Source organism: Peromyscus eremicus, chromosome 1 (genome assembly GCF_949786415.1).
Source record: "Peromyscus eremicus chromosome 1, PerEre_H2_v1, whole genome shotgun sequence".
Lineage (NCBI taxonomy): Eukaryota > Metazoa > Chordata > Mammalia > Rodentia > Cricetidae > Peromyscus > Peromyscus eremicus.
In genome coordinates, this window is record NC_081416.1 from 75509650 (window position 1) to 75537075 (window position 27426).

At 47.3% G+C, this 27426-nt stretch overlaps 1 protein-coding gene across 1 annotated transcript; it reads left to right on the forward strand.

Moving 5' to 3' along the window:
* The first annotated feature begins 19723 nt into the window (after window positions 1–19723).
* On the forward strand, window positions 19724–22202 carry Spn (sialophorin). The gene is made up of 2 exons (XM_059250940.1): window positions 19724–19788; window positions 20167–22202. Exon 2 carries the CDS (start codon window positions 20188–20190, stop codon window positions 21352–21354), a length of 1167 nt encoding a protein of 388 aa, XP_059106923.1. The 5' UTR covers window positions 19724–19788; window positions 20167–20187; the 3' UTR covers window positions 21355–22202.
* Window positions 22203–27426: the final 5224 nt, after the last annotated feature.

Sequence of the window (27426 nt, forward strand, 5' to 3'; positions counted from 1 at the left end):
ATGCCCACAAGCCAAGAAGGAGTGAGAGGAATACAACCTGACTACAGTTTATATCTCCCACTTACAAATTTTCTTTTTCTTCTCTGGGGGTGGGGTCAGACTACCCACAATTGCAAAATTTATTGGAGGGAGGAAAGCGTAGTATGCTCCAACCCGTGACTGCAGTCACTCTGGCTGTCCTCCTGGGGGTCGGGGCTGCAGGGACCGGTACGGGCATAGCTTCCCTGGTTTTATCTAATCAACATTATTCAGAGCTTAGAATTTCCATAGATGAGGATATAGCGCAGCTTGAGCGAGGCATTTCCGCCCTTGAATCCTCCCTCACCTCCCTTTCAGAGGTGGTCCTCCCAAACCGCCGCTGGGCTCAACCTCCTCTTTTTACAGCAAGGAGGTCTCTGTGCCACTCTTAAGGAAGAGTGCTGCTTTTATACTGATCACACAGGAGTAGCAAGGGATAGCATGGCCAAGGTCTGGGAAGGCTTAGAGAAGCGCAAAAAAGAAAGAGATCAAGAGCTAGGCTGGTTCCAAAATTGGTTCTCTGCATCTCCCTCTGCTAACTACCCTCCTGCCGTCCCTTCTGGGACCCTTGGTTGGCCTCATTCTTGTCTTGACATTCAGCCCTTGGGCCTTGTCTCGACTAACTCGATTTGTGCACTGTCAGCTAGCCGAACTTCAGGCAAAACAAATTCAGGTTCATTACCATCGCCTCGACCTCCATGATCGTGGTCTCAATGAACCAGATAAAGACTCCATATCAGCACAGGCCCCTCTGCCCAGGGGAGGATGCACCTGTGCCTGGGAGCTGGAGCCCACTGCATAGGGGATTGAGGGTGCAGCCAGGACTGTAGAAGGCAGGGAGACTAAAGTGCTCCACCATCCTGGGTGCCTTGGATGACATGCTCTATTGCATGGCGGTTATGCAGACCCTATACTCTTTCCTCCCGGATTCAAACCCGCCCCCTGTAAAAGACTACATTGTTCCAGCCTCCTTCGGGGCATGTGGGGACGCCTGCATGGACCGACAGTCAATAATGGAACTTATCAGGGATAGAGCCTCTGTCACCCCTCTCCCGTCATGGCAAAAACATTTGGGCCTCCTTTCTTTGTTTTGCTATACATATAGAAGGGGGAGATGTCAGGGACCAAACATGGACCATGGAAAAGTACTAGCTAGGCCAGAGAACAAGCCCCTGCCCTAAACCAGATGCCCCCAAAGATAAGGAACAGGTCAGGCAGGTCAGGTAGCATAGCAACAGAACAATGGGCCCTGACCCACCTTACCACCTAGCAGCCTCACGACTTGCACGACTTGCATGTAGCCCTTCACCTGCACGTCCCCCTTCACCTGCACGTATGGCACGTTGTGCACCCCTTCCCTCCTTCCCTCCTCCTCCCATGATATATAAGCCTTCCTGAGGAGAATAAAATTTGCAGCTTGATCAGAACACATTGTCTTGCTGTCTTCTCTTGTGTCTCCCATCCCTTTCATTCTCTCCCACAGGTGGGTCGCCCCCGTTGACACCCCGCTGGCCGGGGCATGCCCCCCCAACTCACCCCACACCTTCAGGCCCCATTCACCCCATACCTTCTGCCCCCCCCCCATTCGCCCCATACCTTCTGCTTGAAGATCAAGATGTGAGATCTCAGCTATTTTTTTTTTTTTTTTTTTTTTGGTTTTTCAAGACAAGGTTTCTCTGTGTAGCTTTGCGCCTTTCCTGGAACTCACTCGGTAGCCCAGGCTGGCCTCGAACTCACAGAGATCCGCCTGCCTCTGCCTCCCGAGTGCTGGGATTAAAGGCGTGCGCCACCACCGCCCGGCTGATCTCAGCTATTTCTACTGCCATGCCTTTGCTCTGCTGTCATGGGTTCTAAATCTTCGAAGCCATATGCCCAATTAAATGCTTTCTTTTATAAGTTGCCTTGGTCATGGTGTTTTGCCACAGCAATGGAACAGTGACTAATACAGAAATAGGTACCAGGAGTGGGCTACCGTGACAGTCGGATCACGTGTTTTCATATTACACTGTTGTTGTTGTTTTGAATGTGGGAAACTTTGGGTAGAAAAGCAGTTGAATGCTATAAGCAAAGTTCAATGAACTGTCTGAATAGGAGTGTGGAAGACAGTAGTGCTGAGAGCCATGTGGACTGTGGAGACCCAGCTCAAGAGGTTTGAGAAAGGGACAATATTGGCAACTGGGCTAGAGACCATTCTTGTGATATTTTGGCAAAGAATGTGGCTGCCTTCTACCCTTGTCCTAGGAAGTTGCCTGCAGTTAATTGAAAAATAATGGACTAATTTTGGTGGAGATTTCAAAACAGCCTAATCCTGACTCTGTCACATGGGTATTAGTGATCACTTTTAGGCATGTCTACAACAAAAAAGAGTGAGTGGGGCAAAAAGGAATAAAAAATGTGTAGTTTGATAAGAGCACCAGAGAATTCAACACGGGAGCCAAGGCTTGTGATGAAAGTGATAAGGAGACTGGGGAGAGGCTTGATCTGAAAGGGAACAAAGGGAAGGGTGGGGTGGGGGTGGCACACACCTTTAATCCCAGCACTCAGGGTGGCAGAGGCGGGTGGATCTCTGTGAGTTCAAGGCCAGCCTGGTCTACAGAGTGAGATCCAGGACAGCCAGAGCTACACAGAGAAACCCTGTCTCTGAAAAAACAGCAACAAAAAAAGAATAAAAAATTTTTTTTAAAAAAAAGGAAGGGTACCAGCTGAGTTTCTGAGTTGTAAAAGAAAAAGGCCTAAGAAATTTTCTGCTCTTAAAAAGTAGCCACAATGAAAAATGATGAGAATGTGATGTAAGGGGTCAGACACCACCGCAAGTGGGCAGCCGAGCATAGCAATGTTGTTCATGTGGTTCTAACTTTAGAGTCATGGAGAATACATGAGCAGGGGGCTGTAGGATCGTACATGAGCAGGGGGCTGTAGGATCATACATGAGTAGGGGGCTGTAGGATCATACATGAGTAAGGGCTGTAGGCTCATACATGAGTAAGGGGCTGTAGGATCATACATGAGCAGGGAGCTGTAGGATCATACATGAGTAAGGGCTATAGGATCATCCTCCACAGTTAAGGAGAGGTGCCGAGGCCAGGCATGTGGCAGGGGAGTCCCTGAGAAGCCATTGTGTGAAGCTATGAAAGTGAAACCCGGATTGCATTGGAGATCACAAGGTGTTAGAAATGCCAGAGCCATGGGCTGTCTGTCAAGGAGAGCTGTACCCAGGGAGTGGAACCAGCCCGAGAGAGAAGCATATTTTAGGGAGTGAAGCTGAGCCATCTAAGCCCAGGGTCAGTCTTGCTCAGTTTCAGTCTTGCTTGGGTTCAGTAGTTCCTCACTAAGGGTCCACTCCTCCCTTTTGTAATGATGGTGTATACTCTGTGCCACTGTGTATTGGAAGTATGTAATGTGCTTTTTGATTTTACAGGGACTTACAATTATCAGATTGCTTTAAGTCTCAGAAGAGACCTTGGACTTTGGACTTTTAAACACTGTTGAGACTGAAAGACCCATGGGGACTTTTGAAGTTGAATGCACTTTGCATTATGATGTGGCTACAACTCTATGGGAGCCAGTGAGTGGAATGCAGTGATTTGAATGAGAATGGCCCTCATGGGGCTTATATATTTAAATATTTGGTTCCCTTTCGTGGAACTGCTTAGGAAGGACAGGGTGTGGCCTTGTTGGAGGAGGTGTGTCACAGGGGGGTTGGAGGTTTTGAAAGACTTGGGTCATTTCCAGTTCTGTCTCTGCCTCTCTGATCTCTGACTCCAGGCTTTCATTATGCCTCAGAATCCTGAACACTGGCTGTGGTCTCAGTTAACTGATAAGCTTTTGTGACCCGTGGTGATTTTTTTCCTTTGTTTTTTTCTGAAATAAAGTTTGCTTCTGGTTTAATAGACTTTGGTGGTCTGTCCCCCATTATTGCATGACCCTGGACCCAACGCTTGTATGTGAAGCACCTTAGCTGCTGCACTGTCCCCGGCCCATAGCATCTGCTTTTACTATGGAATGAGCAACTTTACAAACTGTGAGAGGCCAGCTCCCTCCTTTCAAAAGGGTTCCTATGAGGAGGAGAGAGGGATAAGAAACTTTTAGGTAGAAAGATAGCAAAGAGGAGAAAGACAGAAACACAGGATAGCTTTGGGAGGACCTGGATCAAAACCTAATGAACCCTTCTGCCTCTTCTAAAGGGCTTTTTATAACAATGCCAAGGGGTGGGGCAAAAGACCTCCCCCTTGCTAAATCAAAGCATACTGCACAGCCAAGTGCAGACCCTTCCAAACACCTGGTAACCACACCCGTGGTCAAATCATCCCCTTATGCAGCCCTGTTGTACTGTGGGATGCCTTTCTGTATGCTGTGAATATGTGTTGCTCTGATTGGTTGATAAATAAAGCTGCATTGGCCTATGGCAAGGCAGCTTAGAGGCAAGCAAGAAATCCAAGCAGAGATACAGAGAGAAGAAAGGAGAGGAGAGAGAGACACCAGCCGCAGCCCAAGGAGCAACAAAATGCCAACAGACTGGTAATGCCACAGCCATGTAGCAGCATATAGATTAATAGGAATGGGTTAATTTAAGTTGTAAGAGCTAGCTATCAAGAAGCCTGAGCCAATAGGCCATAGAATTGGTAATTAGCATAAGCCTCTGTGTAATTATTTTATAAGCGGTTGCTTGACCAGGCGGGATACAGGAAAACTTGCGACTACCCTGCTGGGTGAAGCAAGTTCAGATTCTCGGACCCTGAGTGAGTTCTCACTAGGAAACCATTGTGGTCCCTACAATGAAGTTCTCAAAAAACATCAGATTTTTCTATTTTTTCCCTTTTTTTGACTTCTTCTGGCATATATATATATACATATATATATATATATATATATATATATATATATATATATATATATATATATATATATATATAATGTACGAGGATGCCTTTGGTTACAAATAACTAGAAAATTCCATTTCTAGAAGCCCACAGAAGGAGGCAGATAGATAGGAATTGAGGCAATGTCTCAGTGTGTCTAAGCTCTTTATCTCCCTGCTATACCCACCCACAATACATTCTGGGGCCAGTTCCTCTTGAGTTTCGGGATGTGGCTTTAATCACGCCTGGTGGGAGAAGACATCACTCTCTCATTCTATTCAAAGTGAAGAGAAACTTGGCAAGAAGTGTCTCTTCCTCTGTCTCAGGGGCTGGAGCTGGGGACTGTGCCGTGGGGGATGTGCTGCTGTGTCAGATGCTTTTCTCACTGCTGTGACAAAATGCCAGACACGTCAACTTCATCTGGGTGTAGTGATGCACATTTGCAGTCCATCCCAGCTCTTGGGAGGTGGAGCCAGAAGGCTCAGGAGTTCAAGGGTAGCCTCTGCAACACTGCAAGTCTGAGGCCAGCCTAGGTTATATGAGACCTTGGTTCGAAGGGAAAAACAAAACAAAACAAACTCTTCAAAATGTAAAAGACAAAATACTTATTTGACTCATTGTTTTAGCCTGTGGTTTCTTGGTCTCATTGCTTTGGGCCTGAGGCTAACTGTTGTGGATGTTTTGGAGCAAAGGTTGTTTCAGGGCAGTTTCACCTCACAGTAGTCAGAAAACAGAAGGAGACCATGAGTCACCGGAGACGGGGTACACATGTCCAAGAGAGACGCCTAGGACCTATTTCCTTCAATCAGGTGTCACTCCAGTGTCGGCCAACTCCCAATAACGCCATCGTATTGGCTGCTTTCTTGTCGCTGTGATGGGAATCCTGGACAAAAGAACTCAAGAAGGAAAGCATTTTGGCTCATGGTTCACTCCATCATGTCAGGGAAGGCATGGCAGAAACCCCGTCCCTGGCAGCAGGAGCGGAGGACAAGACTGCTCACATGGTGGTAGACCAGGAGGCAGCCAGCTGGGCCAGAGCTAGGGGCTGAGCTAAAACCTTCAGTGGCTTTCCCCTATTGACTGCTTCTGCCATTTGGGCCTCCTGTCCTAAATATTCCACAGCCTCCCAAATCATCGTCATCATCTGGAGAACAATTTCCAAACACGAACCAGTGGGGGACTTCAGATTCAAACCTGTAACAAGCTCAAGTGTGGATTCCATCCACGTCAGTGAATGGATGGGAGGCTGAACTAATCCGTCCGAGCAGGGTCAGGAGACTAAACTCATTCGTCAGAGCAGGGTCAGGAGACTGAACAACTAACCCATCAGAGCAGGGTCAGGAGACTGAACTAACTTGTCAGAGCAGGGTCAGGAGACTGAACTAACCGTCAGAGCAGGGTCAGGAGGCTGAACTAACCGTCAGAGCAGGGTCAGGAGACTGAACTCACCCGTCAGAGCAGGGTCAGGAGACTGAACTCACCCGTCAGAGCAGGGTCAGGAGGCTGAACTAACCGTCAGAGCAGGGTCAGGAGACTGAACTCACCCGTCAGAGCAGGGTCAGGAGGCTGAACTAACTCGTCAGAGCAGGGTCAGGAGACTGAACTAACTCGTCAGAGCAGGGTCAGGAGACTGAACTAACTCGTCAGAGCAGGGTCAGGAGACTGAACTAACCCATCAGAGCAGGGTCAGGAGACTGAACTCACCCGTCAGAGCAGGGTCAGGAGACTGAACAACTAACCAGTCAGAGCAGGGTCAGGAGACTGAACTCACCTGTCAGTACAGGCCCAGATAAGTTTATTAGCATGCACAATATTTGGGGGAATACAATACCACACCAGCTACACAGGATGTGCTTGATGACATGTAGGTAGGAGATAAGTAGGCAGGAATTATGTCAGGATGTGTGCTTGCCCCCATTGGATGAAGGCAGAAAGTACATAGCCTTGTGGGTTTGACCTTCATAGGCACCTGACTGACCTAATTCAGTGCCATTCTTTAGGAGTCCCATGTATGGAACTGGCCAGTGTCCATCTTCCTGGCCAGTACTAAATAAATCTTGTCTTTAATTGGATAGTCCATGGATTTGGTCTTTCTCTTCGTGATTTTCAGGTTTAAGATTTCTTTTTTTTTTTTTTTTTTTTTTGGTTTTTTGAGACAGGGTTTCTCTGTGTAGCTTTGCGCCTTTCCTGGATCTCGCTCTGTAGACGAGGCTGGCCTCGAACTCACAGAGATCTGACTGCCTCTGCCTCCCGAGGGCTGGAATTAAAGGCGTGCGCCGCTGCCGCCTGGCAACATTACTTTCATGCTGGCATGTGCCTAGTGACACGGCCCCTGGGACCCTTTTTCACTTTCTTTTGCAACTTGTTGTCGTGTGTAGAAACCCTGTGATTTGTTCATGCTGGTTTAGTGCCTGCTACATTACGACATTCATTTATCCATCATAACATTTTTTTCTTTTTCGTGGAGTCTTTAAGTTTTTCTATAGACATCATGTCATTGGCATGCAAAACATACTTCTTCCTTTCCGGTTTGGGTGGCTTATTTCTTTCACTTGCCTAACTGGTCTGGCTAGACCACCCAGTACTATGCTGAATTAAAGTGGTGGAAGTAGCCAACTTTTTATCCCAGATCTCAGAGCTTTCCCTTCCTCTGCCCCCCGTTTTGTACGCTACCTGTGGGTTTGAACTGTGCGGCCTTCACTGTGTCAAAGTTCATCCCTTCTCCACCCAATTTGCTTTTGTCCAAGTAGCGTCTTTTGAAGTGACCAGATGATGCTGTGGGATAATCTTTTTGTACCCTGTGAAGAGGTGTCTGTTTTACCTCATCTGCCTAAGGCACCGTCTGATTGGTTTAATAAAAAGCCGAACAGCCAATAGGTAGGCAGGAGAGGAAAGGAGGGACTTTTAGGCAGAGCCGAGCTAGGAACTCCGGGAAGAATCTGAGAGGCAGGGGATTAGCCAGCTAGATGAGGAGGAAGTTGGATGTATGGTCCTGAGGAGAGGTAACAAGCCATGTGGCAGAATGTAGATTAACATAAACGGATTAATTTAAGTTTTAAGAGCTAGTTGGGATTAAGCTTAGGCTAGGCCAAGCTTTCATAATTAAAAAAACAACAACAAAAAATGTCTGACTTCCTCCACCTCTAGCTGGCAAATCCCCTGCTTCTCAGATTATGTTATGTTATGTTATGTTATGTTATGTTATGTTATGTTATGTTATGTTATGTTATGTTATATAATATATAATATATATTATATGTGTTATATTATATTATGTTAATCCCACTGAGTGAAAATAAGACCACTAATACAATATTGAGCCACATTTGAAGCAAGCTTTGTTAAATACTGGCCAGGATGATGGACACTGGCTAGGTGCATACCTAGGTTTTCCAGAGAATGGCTGTGAATTATGTTAGTCAGGTCCTTTTAAAGGCAAAACTCACAAGGCTATGTACTTTCTGCCTTTCTCCAATTGGGGGCAAGTATGCATCCTAACACACTTCCTGTCTGCATCTGTCTGATCGAGCACATCCTGTGCAGTTGGGGCAACCAATCTTTGTTTATAGAAGTGAAAACGTGTGGCTTGTTATCTAACATGAACAACAGCCCCAGCCTTCCAGGAAGTTATCTGTCCTTGAGTGGGGTTTACAGGTTAGAGACATTTTTGTTTTATAGATCTCTTAAGCACATAGTTTAAAGTTAAGACATAACTTTAGTCCTACCAGTTTGAAGACTGGAACCCCAAGGGAGGGGTAGTATTGGGATTAATCCAAGGAGTCTATTTAATGGTCAAAGGAATTTATTTGGGGGTAAACTCACAACCACAGGAGATTTATTGTAGGGTCTGGGAAAACTGAACTACGTCCCACACTGAACGGCTTGGTCCAAGATCTCAGCATCCAGAACCATGAGGTAGCCAAGAAGAAGTATTCCTGGCCTTTAGGGTCCTCGGTGGCCCTGCCCCAGGGGCAGGTACCCCAAGGTCATAGGCAGATGTAACAGTTACAGCTGCCTCACTGGGGTGGTTGATGGGTTCACAACACGCCCCCAGGGTTGGGCGTGTTTGCATATGCCCGGTAGACCTGAACACTTCCGCCTAGCCAGTTCCAGGTCAAGATAGCCATTTCCGGGTCAAGGCATCTCGCGTGACCAGGATCTGTGACTTTGCATGGTTGTGTAAGCGCGCAACGCAACCATGTAATCTACGCACATACATGGAGTAGTTATGTCGACCTGTGCACGCCCAGCCTTTATAAGCCGGTGCCATATTCCCGGCTTTCTCTCTCTCCCTCTCTCTCTCTCTCTCTCTCTCTCTCTCTCTCTCTCTCTCTCTCTCTCTCCTCTTCTTCTCCTCCTTCTTCTTCTTCTTTTTCTTCTTCTTCTTCTTCTTCTTTTTCTTCTTCTTCTTCTTCTTCTTCTTCTTCTTCTTCTTCTTCTTCTTCTTCTCCTTCTTCTTCTTCTTCTTCTTCTTCTCTACACACGTGTCTTCCACAGGCCTGGGCACTCTTTGTCCCTTTCATCTTAATAAAACTCTTATTAGCGGATTCTGTCGTGTTTCGTGACATTTCCTCGCAGGGTAAGAGCGCCGCAAAATAACTAACAGTGGTCTTCAGGGCACGCTCAAACAGCCGCCCACTACACGGTACTGCATTCCCTGGGTGAGCTAAGCGGACGGACGGCCGTCACCCCTTCCTGACTGCAGATAGAGTGACCTGCTGCTGCAGGGACAGCCCTGCCACAGGACTGCGCCCTTGCCCTGTGAGCCAGTTATCTCCTCCCTCAGGTCGCTTTTGTCAGGTCTTAAAAAGAAGCAATAAATGTAACTAATTCAAAATCTGGAGGCAGAAGCAGGAACCAGGACAGCAGACCGTGGGATGAATCCAATCAGGGTTCTGCTTTTACTCCGAGCTGGGTGGGAGTTGTGTCCCGGCTTAGAGAGAAGGAAGGGTGAAGTTAGATGTTTTGATCAGGTGACTGGCTGCCGTGAACAGTGGCTTGAGGGAAGAAGAGGTCAGGCACGGGGAGGTCAGATTGGAGGTGACTGTATGGGTCCACACGACAGGACAGCAGCTGGGGCCATGGGGATAAGTGCTCTGATTATAACCTTTGCATTAAAAAAACCATGTTATTTCCTGGATGGTGGTGGCCCATGCCTTTAATCCCAGCACGGGGGAGGCAGAGGTAGTCAAATCTCTGTGAGTTCCAGGCCAGTCTGGTCTATAAAGCATGTTTTAGGACAGCCAGAGCTACACAGAGAAACCCTGTTATTTTATTTTTAAAAAGTCAGGCTTACAGATATGTCTTAAGAATACTACAGCTGCCGGGAGGTGGTGGCACACACCTTTGATCCCAGCACTCGGGAGACAGAGACAGGTGGATCTCCATGAGTTCGAGGCCAGCCTGATCTACAGAGAGAGATCCAGGATAAGCTCCAAAGCTACAGAGAAACCCTGTCTCGCAAAACCAAAAAAACCAAAAAAACCTACAACAGATACCTGGAGCCCTTTCGTGTGTTAGTTCCTACTGAATGAAAAGGAGAGCATTGTAGATGTTGTGCTCAGGTTGCAAGACCCCCAAGCAAGACCACCACAGAGCTATTATCGGATGCAAGCACACAGAGGTTTTTATTAACAAAACAAGCAAGCTTGGTCCGCCATCCAACATTGGACACAGCGGGTGGAGGAGAACGGCCCGAGCACTCACTTTAAGGGGTTTAGATAGGAAAAATCTACATGCAGCTTGGGATTGGACAAGGGGGCCGGGGGTGAGGCAGTTCTTTGAAGTTACTGGCTGAACTATAAGCATGATGGCTAACAGGATTCAGGGTATCTTAGAGACATAAGTTTTACTCCCTATGTCCTGCTTTTGTTGAACCCAGTATATACACATTCAGATTTATTGTTCCAGTCCCACTCTCCCCTGAGTTCAACTTCCGGTCAGTTGAGTCCATTACTCCCCATATCTTGTTTTGCCAAGTCCAGGATACATAGATTTACTGTTCCAGCCTTAAGTTCAACTTCTGATCACTTCTAAAACTGCTGGTCAGTAAATACCTTTGGAGGAGGGGAGGGGAAGGGGGAAGCATCTCTCAAGATGGCTACTGATGTTTCCCTTTCAGTAGACATGAGGGAGAAAACAGCCAGAGGCATCTGGAAGGCTCCAGACTGCACAGGGCCCTGAGAGAGGGTGCAGAGAGAGGGGACCAAGAGAGAGCCAAGAACTAAAAGAGCATATGGTCAGAATGCCTGGGTTATACAGGAAAAAAAGAAGCTGGGGGAAGGAAATCGAAACTCGGGGGCTGGAGAGGTTTAGGGGAGGGGGCGGAGTGTGACCCTCTGAGAGGAGCCTGGACTCTGGAACTGGTACCTCCGGTGCTGGGAGAGCCTGGTGGCCAGCGTCTGCTTTGATATGTTAATAGGCACCTCAGCCGTTTTTTCCCGAGTTTCTGCAGTGTACCTAACACTTTCTTATAAAACTTTGCCCCTTTAGCTTCACTTTTAGCTCTAACATTATTTTTAGTATTATTACGTTTTTAAGTTAAAAAAACGTTTTCTGTGTGTCTGTGCTGTATGTAGTGAACGTAGGTGCATGTGTCTGCTGTGGGTGTGTGGAGGCCAGAGAAGGATGTTGAGTTGTTTTCCTGTCTGTGGAGAGACAGGGTCTCTCACTGAATGTACTGCTATTTTTCAGTTCACAGGGTCTCTCACTGAACGTACTGCTATTTTTCAGTTCACAGGGTCTCTCACTGAACGTACTGCTATTTTTCAGTTCACAGGGTCTCTCACTGAACGTACTGCTATTTTTCAGTTCACAGGGTCTCTCACTGAATGTACTGCTATTTTTCAGTTCACAGGGTCTCTCACTGAACATATTGCTGTTTTTTGGCTGGGCTAACTGGCCAGAAAACCCCACTGGCCCTCCTGTCTCTGCCACCCTGGGATGGTAGGTAGGTGTGCAGCCACATCCAGCACTTTGTGTGGGTACTGGGGAGCTGAGCTCGGTCTTCATGTTTACATAGGAAGCACTTGTGCACTGAGCCATCTTCTCCAGCCACTACAATTATAATTTACTATTTATCTATAGGAACAATTTAAGAGGCATTTGCCAACACTGCCATTCACTCCTTTATACTTCAAATACATATTTCCTAAGGACAAAGACATTCCCTTTCATAACCTATTGATGGACTGACCAAAGTCAGGAATGCTGATACCAATTCAATACTATTTTCTACTTTATAATCTATATTAAAATCTTGCTAATTATTCTGGTGATGTCCTCAACCACTTATTTGTCTGATTACGTGGTGGTGATGGACTGAGCTAGGGCCTTGTGTGTGAAGAGTAGGCACTTTCCTGAGATGCGTCCCTGTCCCTTCTGGATAACATTTTTACTTCATCTAAGATTCTACCTGACAGTTAGTTGTCTCTGCTTTAGGATCTGGAAGAATATCCCCGCAACCTCACCCCCGTTTGTGCCTTTCTGACCTGAAGAGCACAGGCTGGTTGTTTTGTGAACTGTCCTTCATGTAGTGTACCTGATGTTTTGCTCTTTTCCTTTGTGTGTGTGTGTGTGGTGGGTGGGGGTGGAGGGGCACACAATGCCAGACAGCTGGAAGGGCATCGGACATACCGCTTTTTCACTCTCTGCCCTATCCCCTTGAGACAAAGCCTCTTACTGTAATGGTTAGTATTGTCTGTCAACTTGACAGGCTCTAGAATCCCCGAGAAAACAGCCGCTGGCCACGTCTGTAAGGGGTGTTATCTAGATTAGGTGGCGTGGAAAGACCCACCATAGATGCAAGCTATGACAGACAGTTCCGTGGCCTTGGGTCCTGGGCTGCACAAAAGCGGGAAGGAAGCTGGCTGAGCAGGAACGCTCATCTCTGCTTTCTGGCTATGGATGTAACGTGAGCAGCTGCCTCAAGCTCCAGCTGCCGCGAACCCACCACAGCTGACCATGGCCTCCAGCTGTAAGTGGAGGACAGCTCTTTCCTTCCTTAAGGTGGCGCTTTGGTTGGGTGTCACAACAGAAAAAGTAACTAAGACACTCCACTCAGCCTGAGCTTCTTCAGCTAGTCCCCTTCCTGTCGTCGTCGCCCCTCCCATTCCCCCCCCCCGTCCCCCCCCCGTGTCCCCCCCCCCCCCCCCCCCCCCGTCTCTGGTCTCTGTCTCTCCCTCTCTTGAGAAGAGCTCTCAGTGTTGTTGCCCAGGCTGGGCTCAAACTCCTGGGCTCAAGTGCTGCCCCAGCCTCCCAAGTGGCTGGGACGATGGCCTGTGCACCTGACACACGTGTTATGTAGAGGTCAGAGGTTAAGCTCTTTCACACTGGGAAAGCTTTACAACCAACTGGTTCAAGTAAGAGTGGGGGTTCAAAGCACTGGGTGAGAGAGGGTCTGGCCAGGCCTGTAATCCCAGCTCTGGGGAGGTGGAGGCAGGAGTATCAGAAATGCACCTTCACATACAGGTGTGGGAACTGTGGTCCTCTGGGGTTGACTTGACCATCACCATTTTGGGACAGGAGCTGCCACCAGCCTGAAGGTGAGGCGAGAACATAAACTACACATCAAATGGGTTGATGGACACAGACACTGTGAGCACTCTGGGGGAACAGGGTGTGATGCTGTAAGGAACCACCCTCCTGGAGAGAGTGACTGTCGTCACTCATCCCTGCTTGCCCCTGCTGCCTCTAGAGAAAAGAAAGATGTACTTGAGGGGGTCAGACTTGATGGGCTGTCACCCAGAGTCACCTGCCACTAACTGTACAAAACTCCCAATAAAGTGCATTCGCTCATCACGCTGCATGTGTGAGTCCGTCCCTCTTAGGGCTGCTGGACTGTGCCAGTTTGGAGAAGAACACTACATGCTTCTGGAAATTTCACATTCAAGCAGCAATGTCTTGAAGTGTCTCTCACAGATAAATTTTATATGTTTTTCTTTAAAAAAAAATTATGTGTGAGCCAGGCAGTGGTGGTGCACACCTTTTAATCCCAGCACTCAGGAGGCAGAGGCAGGTGGAGCTCTGATTTTGGGCCCCGCCTGGTCTACAGAGTGAGTTCAAGGGCAGCCAGGGCTTTACAGAGAAACCCTGTCTCAAAAAAACAAAAACAAACAAACAAAAAAATTATGTGTATGATGAGTGTGTGTCCATACGCAGGTGAGTGTGCACTCTCTTCGAGGACAGTGGCATTCAGAAACCAAGAACTTGATGGCAGGTGCCACATCCATTTTGAAGTTAGAAATGGCAGAATTTATATCGTTTGGATGTGGGTATCAGAGGAGAGGAATCCCTGTTTTCTCTAGTGTTCTAAAGATAAATCTGAACTATGTTGCTTTTCTGAGGTTGGGAATGGCAACACATGCCTATGACCCCAGAACTTGAGGACTGGAGCAAGGAGATTGAGGCTAGCCTTGGCTACTCAGTAGGACCCATCTCAAAAAAACTCTGTTTATGAAGTCTTCCTTGACACTCTCTAAAGCCAACTTTAGCCGCGGTTTTAATAAGTATTATATAATTTATTCAAGCCCCAGCGATCCCCAACCAGCACAGTTCAGGTCCTTGCCCGTGGACTCCAGCCTTAAGCAAACCCAGCTTTGAATCTCATCTCTAGCATCTACTGTTAAAGGAGTCTGGACAAATCTCTTGGCTGTCTTGTTTCTTGTCTTCGTCACCTGGAAAATTAGGACAAAGACAGGTATATCCCAGGACTGTTTCAGGGAGTAAATGCTGTGCGATTGGAACTTGTGTGCCATTGAGCCTGGCCTGCCCCAAAGGCCCAGGCGGCCAGTTAGCTTCTTTTGGCTTGCTTTGTTCACCATAGACAGGCTTGCTGCAGGGAGCTGGTGAAATCAGGCAGAGGACCGTTCGCACTGGGCCCGGCTGAGGTTGAGTGTGGCCCACACCGATGCAACCCACTTCCTCGGTGTCTCCCTACTGTGCCCCTGGCTCCTGGTCTCAGCACCTCTCTCTGACAGACAGACAGCTGTTGTCCTGTCTGTTGAGTGCTGGAGCCTGATTCACCCTCTCCCTCTCTGTTTGCTCTTGAGTCGAGGGTCATTGCTATTCAGCACACATTGGGAATGTACAACTCTTGCTCAACTCCAGCAGCAGCAGCTTGAAATGACCATGTAATGAGAGCCAAAAGGGTGTATATATGAATATATATCAATTTATTAATGGGTGCTATGGGAAAACAGACTCACAGATACAGGACAAGGTAGATCCAGTTGCAGAGTCCTCCCGTTTTGCTCTGAGGTGAATGGAACCAGCAGTCCCGTCTCTGACCACCACAAGAGAGAGAGGGCACCGGCCTTCTCCTCAGTTTTAAGCAGTCATGTACCCAGAGAAAACCACGCCTCTATCAGGCTAGATACCCCAAGGTCAGTGGCAGAGTGAATTCCTACAACATGGCCATTTTGCTAAACACATTTTTTTGCCTCAGTGATTTTTTTTTCTCTCTCTCTAAAGTTGGGAACTTTTGTTGTCTTTGAACATTTTTTTTCTATATTTTACACTTTTTGTAAAAAATTATTTTATATGTATGAGTGTTTTGACCGTATATATGTGTATGTGCTATGTGCATGCCTGGTACCGTAAGTCAGAAGGGGGGGTCAGGTCCCATGGAATTGGAGTTGTAGATGGTTTTGAGCCACACGTGATTGCAGGGGTCCTCTGCAAGAGCAGCAAGCACTTACTTAGTCCCTGAGCCATCTCTCCGGCTCTGTATTTATCCCTTTACTAAAAAAAAAAAGACAAAAAAATTGTAAGAGATCTGTTTTATGTGTATGTGTGTGCTGGTGTGTGTGTGTGTGTGTGTGTGTGTGTGTGTGTGTGTGTGTGTGTGTTCAACTGGCAGAGGTCAGAAAAGGGCAGGCGAACTGCCGTGTGAGTGCTGGGAACTGAGCCAGGGTCCTCCGCAAGAGCAGTAAATGCTCTTAACCACTAACCATCTCACGCCCCATAGTCTACAGTTTTAAATCGTTTTCCCATGTCTAATTAGCAATTGCTAACTCTGCAGTCAATTGCTTTTTTGTTTGCAGCGGAAACGAAACATATACCCAACAATAGGGTGCTTTTCCCTCTGTCTTCCCTTACTCTCCCCTTCACCCTCTTTATTCCCTCCCTCCTCTCCTCCTCCCCTTCTCTCCATCACTTTCTTCCTTCTTTTTATTTTTTAAAATGATTTATTTATGTTTATATTATGTGCATTGGTATTTTGCCTGCATGTATGTCTCTGTGAGGGTGTTGGATCTCCTGGAACTGGAGTTACAGACAGACAGTTGTGAGCTGCCATGAGGGTGCTGGGAAGTCCTCTGGGAGAGCAGCCAGTGCTCTTAACTGATGAGCCATCTCCAGCCCCCCACTTTCTTTCTTGTTTGCTCTCTCTGTGCCCCCTACCCCTTGCTACCCCCCTTTCTTCTTTTTGAGACAGGGTTTCATGTATCAGACAAGACTGACTTTGAAGTTACTATGTAGTCAAGAGTGACTTGAACTCTTGATTCTCCAGCTGCTCCCTCCCAAGTGAGAGGATTAGAGGTGTATTCCACCATTCCTGGGTCTTTCTTTTTAAAACAATATGTGGCTGGAGAGATGTTCCAGTGGTTAAGTGCACTGGCTGTTCTTCTGGAGGAAGGACCCAGGTTTAATCCTCAGAAGCTACTTGGTGGATTCACAGTTGTTCATAGTCCCAGGGACATCTGATGCCCTCTTCTGGCCTCCTGGAGCACCACACTCACATGGTTCACAGACGTACCTGTCAGCAAGACACCCATACATATTAAAAAAGCAAAACAGAAAATAATCACAGAAAATGATCATTGCTGGGCTAGGGATATAGCTAAGCTGGCTAAGTGTTAACCTAGCACGCAAGAAACCTGGGCTCAGTCCCCAGGACCACATAAACTAGGGTAGGTGGCACACCTCCCAAAACACTGACGCAAAGGCAGGAAAATCAGGTCATTCTTGGATACATATTGAGCCTGGGATACAGAAAACCTTGTCCAAAGAAACAAAACTACAAAAGAAGGAAAAGAAAACAAGTCCATTTTCTGCAGCTTTGTTCTTGTTTGTGGCTTTTTAGTGTTATTTATTTCTTTATTTGGTGTTTTGAGACAGGGTTTCTCTAGGTAGCCCTAGCTGTCCTAGAACTTGCTGGCTTTGAACTCAGAGATCCACCTGCCTCTGTCTTCCTAGTGCTGAGATTAAAGGTGTGCGCCACCGCCACCACCACCCGGCTCTCTGAAGCTTTGTTTTAACCAGGAAACTTTGGAAACGATGTAAACAATGTTAATGTTCATCAAGAGAGATGACTACTGTGATGCATGCCATGAACTATCGGTAGCTATGCAGATAGACAATGATATGTGTGCCCAATAAGTACACAGAAATATGTCTCTGAAGTAACATTCAGTAACAAAAGTGTAAATGGATTGTAGACCCTGCATGCACACCAAAGCTGGTGGGAGTTTTATCTGCTGCTGAGTGTGAAGCTGGTTTTGTTGTTTTATTGAGAAAGGGTCTCACTGTGTACCTTGGATGCCCTGGAGCTCACTATGTAGACCAGGCTGGCCTTGCCCTCACAGAGATCCACCTGTCCACCTGCCTCTATCTCCCGAGTGCTGGGATTGAAGGTGTTTGCTATTAGGCCTGGATTTTTTATTTTATTTTATTTTTTCTTTAACTCTCCATAGGGCTGAGATCACAGCATGTGCCACTTTGCCTAACTGCTGTATGGAAACTTCTTTTCTTTGAGCCTCTGCTGACTGTTGGGAGAAGCACCCCATGGGCTCTGAGCGGCCCCAAGCATGCTTGCTGGCCATGTCTAGGATGCAAGGCCCTGATCTCTGTTTCTCAAGTCATTTCCAGTCTGCAGTGAGCAAGGTGACCTTTCCTAAAGAGACACAGAGCAGCTTGCTTACCCATGCTGTGAGTGAAGCGCCTCACCCCAAGCCTGGTGTTCCAAGGTGGACCTACTGTGTGCAGGGCAGAAGTCTGGGCCATTGTGTCTCCCAGGACTCTTGAGTGAGGGATATCCATGCAAACGAATGCTCACACTGCCTGCTGTCCTGTGAGCAGTACACTCCTGCTTCTGCCCTGGAGTCTCATGTCAACAGTGAGGAGCTACAGTAGGAGCCCAGACTCTGCCAGGGACCGATCTCAGTCTTTTTGGTGTTATAGAATTGGGGTTTATTAAGTTATAGATATTTTAAAATTCTTTTCTGCTTTTGAGATTTTTATTTATTTTTTATTTATTTATTTTTTGGGGGGGTGTTGAGACAGCTTTTGAGATTTTTAAATGTAGATCTGTAAGCACTATGGTTCAGAGAAAGAACAGTGTTCAGAAAAAGAGACACACCCAAGAGAGTGGGTATGGAAGGAGAGTCACCCCATTTTAGTATTTTATTGTTTTTATTGTATAGAATTGTTTTTACAATATTAAAACCAGTTATGAGTTTTTGTTTGTTTGTTTGTTTGTTTGTTTGTTTTTTGTGGTTTTTCGAGACAGGATTTCTCTGTGTAACAGCCCTGGCTGTCCTGGATCTCGCTCTGTAGACCAGGCTGGCCTCAAACTCACAGAGATCCACCTGCCTCTGCCTCCCAAGTGCTGGGATTAAAGGTGTGCACCACCATGCCCAGCCAGTTATGAGTTTTTAGAAGGCAAGGCTCCCAAACAAACACAAACCAAAAGAATCCATTTCCTAACTCAAGTCAGGTAACAGAAATCATTCGAAGAAAGAATGTAAAGAGCCCCTTACTCAAGGCTGGGAATGGTGCTCAGAGTAGAGGACTTATGTGGGACCAAGACCCTGGGATCCAGCTGCGCATTGCAAAGATGATCCCAAACCCCCAGTTCGCACTCAGTTGAAGACTTTTGGCCAATTTCTTAGTAGAGGTCTTTCTAGAAGTTTTCTTTTTTTAAGTAAGTAAATCTTTTTGTTGTTGTTTTGTTTGTTTGTTTTTGTTTTTGTTTTTGAAGACAGGGTTTCTCTGTGTAGTTTTGGTGCCTGTCCTGGAACTCACACTGTAGACCAGGCTGGCCTTGAACTCACAGAGATCCGCCTGGCTCTGCCTCCCAAGTGCTGGGATTAAAGGCGTGCGATAATCTTAATTTACTTTATTTTCTTCTGTGTACATGAGTGCCTGTCTGTGCCTTTGTATGCTGGTGCCCTTAGAGGTCAGAAAGGGGAGTCAGATTCCCTGGATTAAGGGTGGTTGTGAGCCACCAGGCGGGTAATTGAAACTGACCCCTGATCTGCAAGGGCAGCCCGTGCTCCGAACCTCTCAGCAGTCTCTCCAGCCCCCGTGGTTTTCTAAGACCATAGGATATGCAGTGGTTAGTACTGGCCTCAACAAGGGGCCACCGGAGGGACCTCAGCTTCTTGTGGTTCTGGCAGGGCTCAGCACCTAAAAAACCTTTCAGGACCATGAGCAGAGTCGGGTGTGAGTGTGTGTGTGTGTGTGTGTGTGTGTGTGTGTGTGTGTGCGCAGCGGGGAGGGACGACTTCCTGGGAGCTCTTTGCAGGAAATGCACCACCTCAGGTCCTGGCCAAACAGCTTGGGGGACAAAAGATGGAAAGGAAATGATTCTCCCCTCCGTAGCCTCCTCTCTGTCCTCTAGCCCTTAGCACATCTTCTCATCTCCCAGCTCTGACTGTTTTACATTCTATACTCCAGTGAAAACTGAAAATTCCCATTCTGGACCAGAGCATCTCTTCATGCCTCCACTGAGTCCCTGGGTCGCCTAGGCAGCTGTGGGAGTAGGAATGGGTGGGGCAGGATGCAGGGGTGGAGTGGGTGGAGCCAAGACCCACTTCCTTTCCCCCTGGGGCTCAGTCTGCCCTAGTCCTGACCAAGCCTTAGGAGGAGCTGGAGGTGATCCCCTGGACCCTGTGCCGTATCCATTAAGCTGGTAAGACTACCGTATGATATAGGTGGGTGCGGGGATGCTCAGAGGATGAGGGCATGTACCTAGAGTTTGAAAAGATGAGTAGGGTGATGGGAAAAGGGGGTCAAGGGCCGTTGGCTGGAACAGAATGAGCGAAGGCCAGGAGGACATGGCTGCTGCTGGAGTCTGAGCTGCCAAGGCCAGGGTGGGGAGTCTCTGCCACCATCTGGTCCCTGGCTGCTTCTGATAATAGTAAAAGCAAGAATGGAAAAAAAAAAAAAAAAAAACCGTTAAACCACAAGTTGGGCTTGGCAGTTGGCAGGGAAGTGGGCAGGAGGAGGGTGCTGGCCAGGTTTCCCCCCCCAACCCCTGTGTGTTCTTCCGTAACTTCCCTACATTCAGGTCCCAGCTCCTGCTCTGGAAATGGCCCTGCTTCTCCTTCTCTTTGGGGGCTTTTGGACCCAGGTGTTGAGCAGCTCAAGTCTGCAGAACACAACGATGTTGACGACCACCCCACATATCAAGGTCCCAACTACTTCTGAGGCCTTGAATGTCAGCTCGACAATCTCTAGTAGGCCGGAGACAGAGCACCCTCAGGAGACTACCCACATGTGGAGTCAGACCCCACCCCCACCTTTCTCAACCCCCTTTGAAACTACTGAATTGTCTTCTCTTGGGGCTCCCACGGATGCCAGCACGAGCACCCCTGTACCAGATCCTACGTCCTCCCAGGAAGTTTCCAATAAGACATCAGTGCAGCTTCCAGAAGCATCAGATGTGGCCAGTGACCCTCCTACCACCCCAGCCAATCCTATGATAGACAAAACTGAGACATTTCCCTCTCTAGACACCTTTGATGGGACTAGTGCACCCCCTATCACCATGACGACAAGCTCCAAGGAGACCAGTGGACCCTCTGTGTCTACAACAGTAAGCTCCAAGTCCAGTGGTCCCCCTGTCACCATGACTACTGGGTCTCTGGGGCTCTCCAGTCAGACTCATGGACTCGCTGCCACCATAGCAACCCGTTCTGTGGAGGGTTCTAGCGTAGCCGGTGGCACCCCAGTCTCCAACATAAAAATATCCACGATGTCTACCCCGGAGCCTATAACCTCCAGGAAGCCACGCCGGGAATCAAGTGGCACGTTGCTAGTGCCCATGCTTGTGGCCTTTCTATTGGCTTTGGCCCTTCTGTTGCTACTGGTGTTATGGCGCCGGAGGCAGAATCGGAGGACTGGGGCCCTGACCCTGAACAGAGGAGGAAAGCGCAATGGGGTAGTGGATGCTTGGGCTGGGCCAGCCCGGGTTCCTGATGAAGAGGCCGCAACAGCAACAGCATCAGGGCCAGCGGGGAACAAGGGCTCAGGGGCCCCGGAGACAGAGGGGTCGGGGCAGCGGCCCATGCTCACCACTTTCTTCAGCAGACGGAAATCTCGCCAGGGCTCTTTAGTACTGGAGGAGCTGAAGTCTGGGCCAGGTCCCAAAAAGGGGGAGGAAGAGCCACTGGTGGGCAGCGAGGATGAGGCTGTGGAAACCCCCACTTCTGATGGGCCAGAAGCCAAAGACGGGACTGCACCTCAAAGTGTATGAGCAACAGGACGTCTTCATCCGACCTGCTCCTTAAGCCTGGATCCTGCTCTCAGCATCCTCACACTCTACACTTGTGAATATTTGTGAACCAAGTGCATTCATTCATTCATTCATTCATCCATTCATTCATTCATCCATTCTTTCCCTCTCCCTCCTCCATGTTCCCTTTGGAACCACTTGCTGAATCTCCGAGGAGATCTTAGTTGACTCACAATTTCTCCAAGGATCCCCCTTGGGATGCTGGGATCTGATAAGAAGCATGAAATAACAAACCACAAAACTCCCTGGGATGAAACTTTGTGAAGAACTCGGCACACCCGCCCCACCCCACCTTACCCCAACCCCCTGCTGTGCCCCCCACCCCCCCTCCTCCCGTAGGGGCCCCCTTCAGGACTCCCATTTAGAGCCTGGATGGGGCCCTCTGGCTTGCTCTTGGGTGAACTGTGACCTGTGACTTTCCCCGGAGCCCTCTGGCTTTGGGCTGCCTGGTAGCTGCTAGGGGAGGCGGCCAGAGACTGACTCCGTCTCCTTGGGGAAGAGATGAGAGTTTCTGGTTCTAAGAAGTCCCGGCACCTGTTGTGTCCACTCGGAGGTGCAGTGTGTGCGCAAGATCTGATTCGGGTGATGGTTGTGAGCGGTCCTGGTGAGTACAGATGGTGAGTGGGAAGAGCAGGGCAAGGACTGGGAAAGTGTCACCCCAAAGTGAGGGACACAGGAGCCGCTGGGAACACAGGTCTCTTCATCTTGCTCAGACAGGGTGGAAACAGGGAGAACCTAAGTCTGTCTGTAGCCTCTGAAAGACTGCAAGCTTGATGGGGACTAGGCTGCCAGATCCTCCCCTCAAAGGCCCCCCCAACACCCACCCACCCCATGCACACATGCAAGAAGAGGATAGCAGTCAGCCCAGCACAGGGACCATGGGGCCAAACACACCCCCCCACCCCCCCCACCCCCGTCGTCTCGATGCATTTCCCCTACAGGCTCGGTTTGACTGTTTCCTCTTTCATTCCAAAGGCTGCAGCCCTTCCCCTTTCTAAGAGGGACTTAGATGAGAAGACAGGCCCCGAGTGTGTGGGAACATGGATGCCAGGGACTCCCTGGGGGTCTGAGATAGAGAGAGGGGACAGACCCTAATTGTGCTGCTTCTGATACCCGCCCAGGCTACAGCCCAAGAGGGCATGTGGTCCAGAGGTGGTTGCTGGAGGAGATTTGCAAGAGGAAGTTGTTGAGTCAGAGGGCACAGTCCTTGAGAACAGACTGACCTACAAAAAGAGACGTATGAGGGTGGTTGTGTGTGGGCTGGATAGGAGAGAAGGTGGGAAATGGAGGCCCAGGTGGGAGAGGCGGGGGAGACAAGGAATGGAAAGGGGCACAGATTAGCCGCCACCACACCGAGCTGGTGCTGCTTCCCCACTGTCTGTGGGGAAGAGGAAGGGCTGAGAAAGGAACCCACGGGCCACATTGAACCCGTTTCTACTGTCACTAGGGGCTGTGTGGACCGACTATGACAGAGATGGCAGAGATGAGTTGCAAATGTCCCTTAAAGGACAGAGCAGGTGTTGTGGTAGATTTTGCCAAGCTGAGTGCCCCAATTTCAGGTTTAGAGGATAATGTCACCAAACTGAGAGGCTAAGGGCTTTGACTCCCTCTAGTTCCAAAGTCATTTCCTGGATGTTTCTGGTTTTCAGGTTCAGGGAGGGAGGAAGGACTGAAGGAAATTTGGTAGAGATGGGGGATGGTACCCAGCGGGACTTCGGCCCAGACAGGGTTAGAACGTTCTGAGTGCTAAACTGAGTGACAGACGGAAATGGCACAAGGGCACCCGAAGAAGGAGGTGTCATCCTGCTTCTGAAGGAAGACAAGAGGCGTAGTGTTTGTCCCAGGGTCTCGGCTGCATCCCATTTCCCATTGGCTCCTGTGCCTGGCAGAAGCAGGTGCTCAGTGTGCATTCATATGAGTAAATGAATGATGAATGAAAGAATGAAGAAACGGGGCTTTGAAAGCTAAGAAGGGAGGAGGCATTTTTAGCACAAGACCTAGAGGATGCAAACGTGTGTAAGTGGAGTGGGGAACAGGGGGGGACACAGAATAGATGCATGTCCTTCAGCTTGGTAGAGGAAAAACAGTAGGCCAGCAATAGATGTGGTAAAACCAGAAAGAGGAAAAAAAAAAAAAAAAGAAGGTAAACAGAAACAGGGAAATGTAAAACACGACAGCAGTTTCAACTCCATCCGTTATGAAATGATTGTAAGTGGCTTGTGTTCGTGACAGCCTCGCCATGTTTTCAGAAACTGTAATGACCTCAAAAATGGTTGCAGCTGATATGGAATTAGAAAAAAAAAGGTCATTAATCTGTAAATACATATGGTTCTCATTTATAATAAAAGCTACATCCCAAATGTTCAGTGTGGTCCTCTGAGAGGCGGGGAATTTAAGTGTGATTTTCGTCTTACTTTCCTGTGGTTTTCAAGTTTTACACAATGAATGTCTTCACTTTTACAGTTATGAAAAATATTGGTGAGGGGGCTGGGAAATGGCTCAGAGGACAAGGGCACTGGCTGCCCTTCCAGGGCACTCAAGTTCTGTTCCCAGCACTTAAGATGGCAGCTCACAATTGTCTGTAACTCCAGTTCCAGGAGATCCAGTGCCCTCTTCTGACCTCCAAGGGCACTAGGTATACATGTGGCACACATACATACATACATACAGGCAAAACATCCATACACATAAAAAAAAATAAGTCTTAAAGAGGTAGATTATGAAACAGATGTTTCTTAAGAGAGCTGTGGAGAGGGTCAGAGTCTTGGAAAGCTTGAGTTGGCTTCTGAGAGTGTTGAGATGGAGGAGGCGGGCCTCTGCAGATAGTGAGCGTGCCATTCTTCCTTCAGTTGCCTAGCAACACATCTTAGAGCCATCCTCAGACAACTCCCCTGTGCTTGCTCCCTCAGTCCTAGGTCCAGCTGCCACCGGCTGCCACCACTTGCTCCTCCCCCTTGCGTCCCTCCTTTCTCTGAAGGTTCCAGCACCATGTTCAGCTATTGTTTTCATGTTTTAGAGGAGGTAAGGTTTATTTGGAGTTACTGTTTGCCTTTGTTGTGAGACAGTCAGGGTCTTACCATGTAGCCCAGGTCTCTTAGAACTCACTCTCCTGTCAGCTTTCCAAGTGCTGGGAGCACAGGAGTGTTCAGCCAGGCCTGGCTAAAGTTTTATTTTATTTTGAATTGGCATGCAATAATTATTCAGTTCTATGGGGGTACATATATCATATGTGTATATAGATCATATGTATATATATATATGTGTGTGTGTGTGTGTGTATGTATATATATCAGTGTATGCACAATGCATAGTAATCAAATCAATAACATGCCTGTCAACAACTCAGACATTTATTTGTAGCAAAAAATCCAAAATCTCTTCTTCTAGTCATTTTGAAACATAAACTATGAACCAGCCGGCTGGCACAAACCTGGAGCTCCTAGAACTTGGGAAAGGGTACAGCGGGATCAGGAGTTTAAGGTCATCCTGAGCTATGTGAGAACCTGTCTCCAAAAACAAACTATTACCCATAGTCACACTTATTGGGATGGTAGGACTTCTTCCTCCTGGCCACAGCTCTGTACCCTGAGCATCCTCTCTCCAGCTTCTGAGAAACTCTACTCTACTCAATAAGATTTACTTTTATAGATTCAACATGTAATTGAATATATGTGGACACACACATACACACACACACACACAGTACTGACACAGAGTCTCAATTTAGTTGGCTAAGCTGGCCTTAAACTCTTGATCCTCCTGCCTCAGCCTTTCAAGTTCTAGGATCACAGGGTATCTTAGTTACTGTTCTATTGCTGTGAAGAGACACTGTGACCAAGGCAATTTATGAAAGAAAGTATTTAACTGGGGGCTCGCTTACAATTTCAGAAGGTGAGTCCATGATCATCATGGTGGGAAGCATGGCAGTAGGCAGGGAGGCATGGTGCTGCAGTAGTAGCTGAGAGATTACATCTTGAGACACACAGACAGACAGACAGACAGACACACATACACACACACAGAGACACAGAGAGAGAACACACACAACTGGGAGTGGTGTGGTCTTTAGAAACCTCAAAGCCCACACCCAGTGACAACCTCCTCCAACAAGGCCACACCTCCTAATCCTTCCCCAAAAGTTCTACCAACTGGGGACCAAGCATTGAACTATATGAGCCTATGGGGACCGTTCTTACTCAAACCACCACACAGGTGTTACCACCATAGCTAGCTTCAGGTCACACAGTATTTTTCTGTGTCTGGCTAATTTCACTCAATGCAATGTCTCCAGACTCCTCCACTTTGTTACCAATGACAAGATTTCATTCTGGCCTCCACAGGCATCAGGCACACATATGGTATTCAGACATACATGCAGGCAAAACACTCATGTACATAAAAAATAATAATCCAACCAGGATTAAAGACCAGAATAGACATTTCTCAAAAGAAAACATGCAGGTCTGCAGGGGGAAAAAGTTCATACCACTCATCCTGAAGTAAATCAGGCCATACTGGGATGATGCCTCACCCTAGTCAGAGTGGATACTTTCAAAAAGATAAGAGATGGGGCTAGAGAGATGCTTAGCCTTTAAGAGCATTGGCTACAGTCAGGTGGTGGTGGCCCACACCTTTAATCCCAGCACTTGGGAGGCAGAGGTAGGTGATGAGTTTGGTCTACAGAGCAAGTTCCAGAACAGCCAAGGCTACATGGAGAAACCCTGTCTAAAAAAATAAAAGAAAGAAAGAGAGAAAGAAAGAAAGAAAGAAAGAAAGAAAGAAAGAAAGAAAGAAAGAAAGAAAGATGGGGCTGGAGAGATGGCTCAGAGGTTAAGAGCACTGACTGCTCATCCAGAGGTCCTGAGTTCAATTCCCTGCACCCACATGGTGGCTCACAACCATCTGTAATGAGATCTGGCACCCTCTTCTGTATACATAATAAATAAATAATTCTAAAAAAAAAAGTAAAGAAAGAAAGGGAAAAGAAAAGAAAGAAAAATGGAGGAATGTTAATCTGGTATTAATCTTCTGTAACAAATCCTGTCCCCATAAATTCATTGCTATGTTAGCCACATATGGCTTTAATTTTCCTATCTGTCCTTCTGACTCTATAATACACCTGATCCATCTTGTGATTTGTTTTACCTCAGACAAAGTTCCAATTCCTAGAAGCTGAACATTTACCTCCTGAAGAGGAAAATTTGGATGCTAAGATTTTGGTGCAATTATTGTTACATCTGTCCCTATGTCTATTAAACCTTCAATTTCAATGCCATTTATTTGATTTATTTGTATTTTTAACTTAGGCTTTGATCATTTATAGAAGCTTGCCAAAATATTTGCTTTATGGTTTCTCCTGAAATTTTTGTTTTATCTTCTAAAGCTGTTCCATCATCCAGAGTAGTATGGTTGTTCACAGCAGGCAATAAGGAATTTCCCCAAAGCTGACAGAGAATAATTGAACCAAATTTGACACAGGAGCCTTCAAGAGGCCCCCTAAGGTGTTTCCCAATGGTAAAGGGTTACCTTGCCTGTCCCATGTTGATCTGCATTCATTAGTCCAATGTTGGCCTTTGCCACACCTTCTGTTTAGATAATCTATAGAATAAACATTGTCTCTAGGAATGCCTTGCCTACAATCCCTTTTCATATGACCTGGTTTACTACAAATTGAAACATCTAATCTTTTGATTTTTCTTAAAATTTTTAGAAATCACTTCTATCCAAGTATCATCATAAGTGTGAGATCCAATATCAGCTGTATTTCTAATCCATTCATCTATGGGTGCTGATCTTGCCTTTAAAGGCCTAATCACTCTTTTACATTCTGAATTAGAATTTTCAAAAGCCAATGATTCAATCAATATTTGTCTAACTTCTTGATCTGACATCAATTCTATTTACAGGCAAAGTCAATCACTGTAAAAAAAAACAAATCAGTGAAGGCTACTTTTGGGCCTTGTGTAATTTTAGCAAAGGACTCAGTCCTCTTTCCTGATTCTTCAATCTTGTCCCAAGCATTCAAAGCTGCTG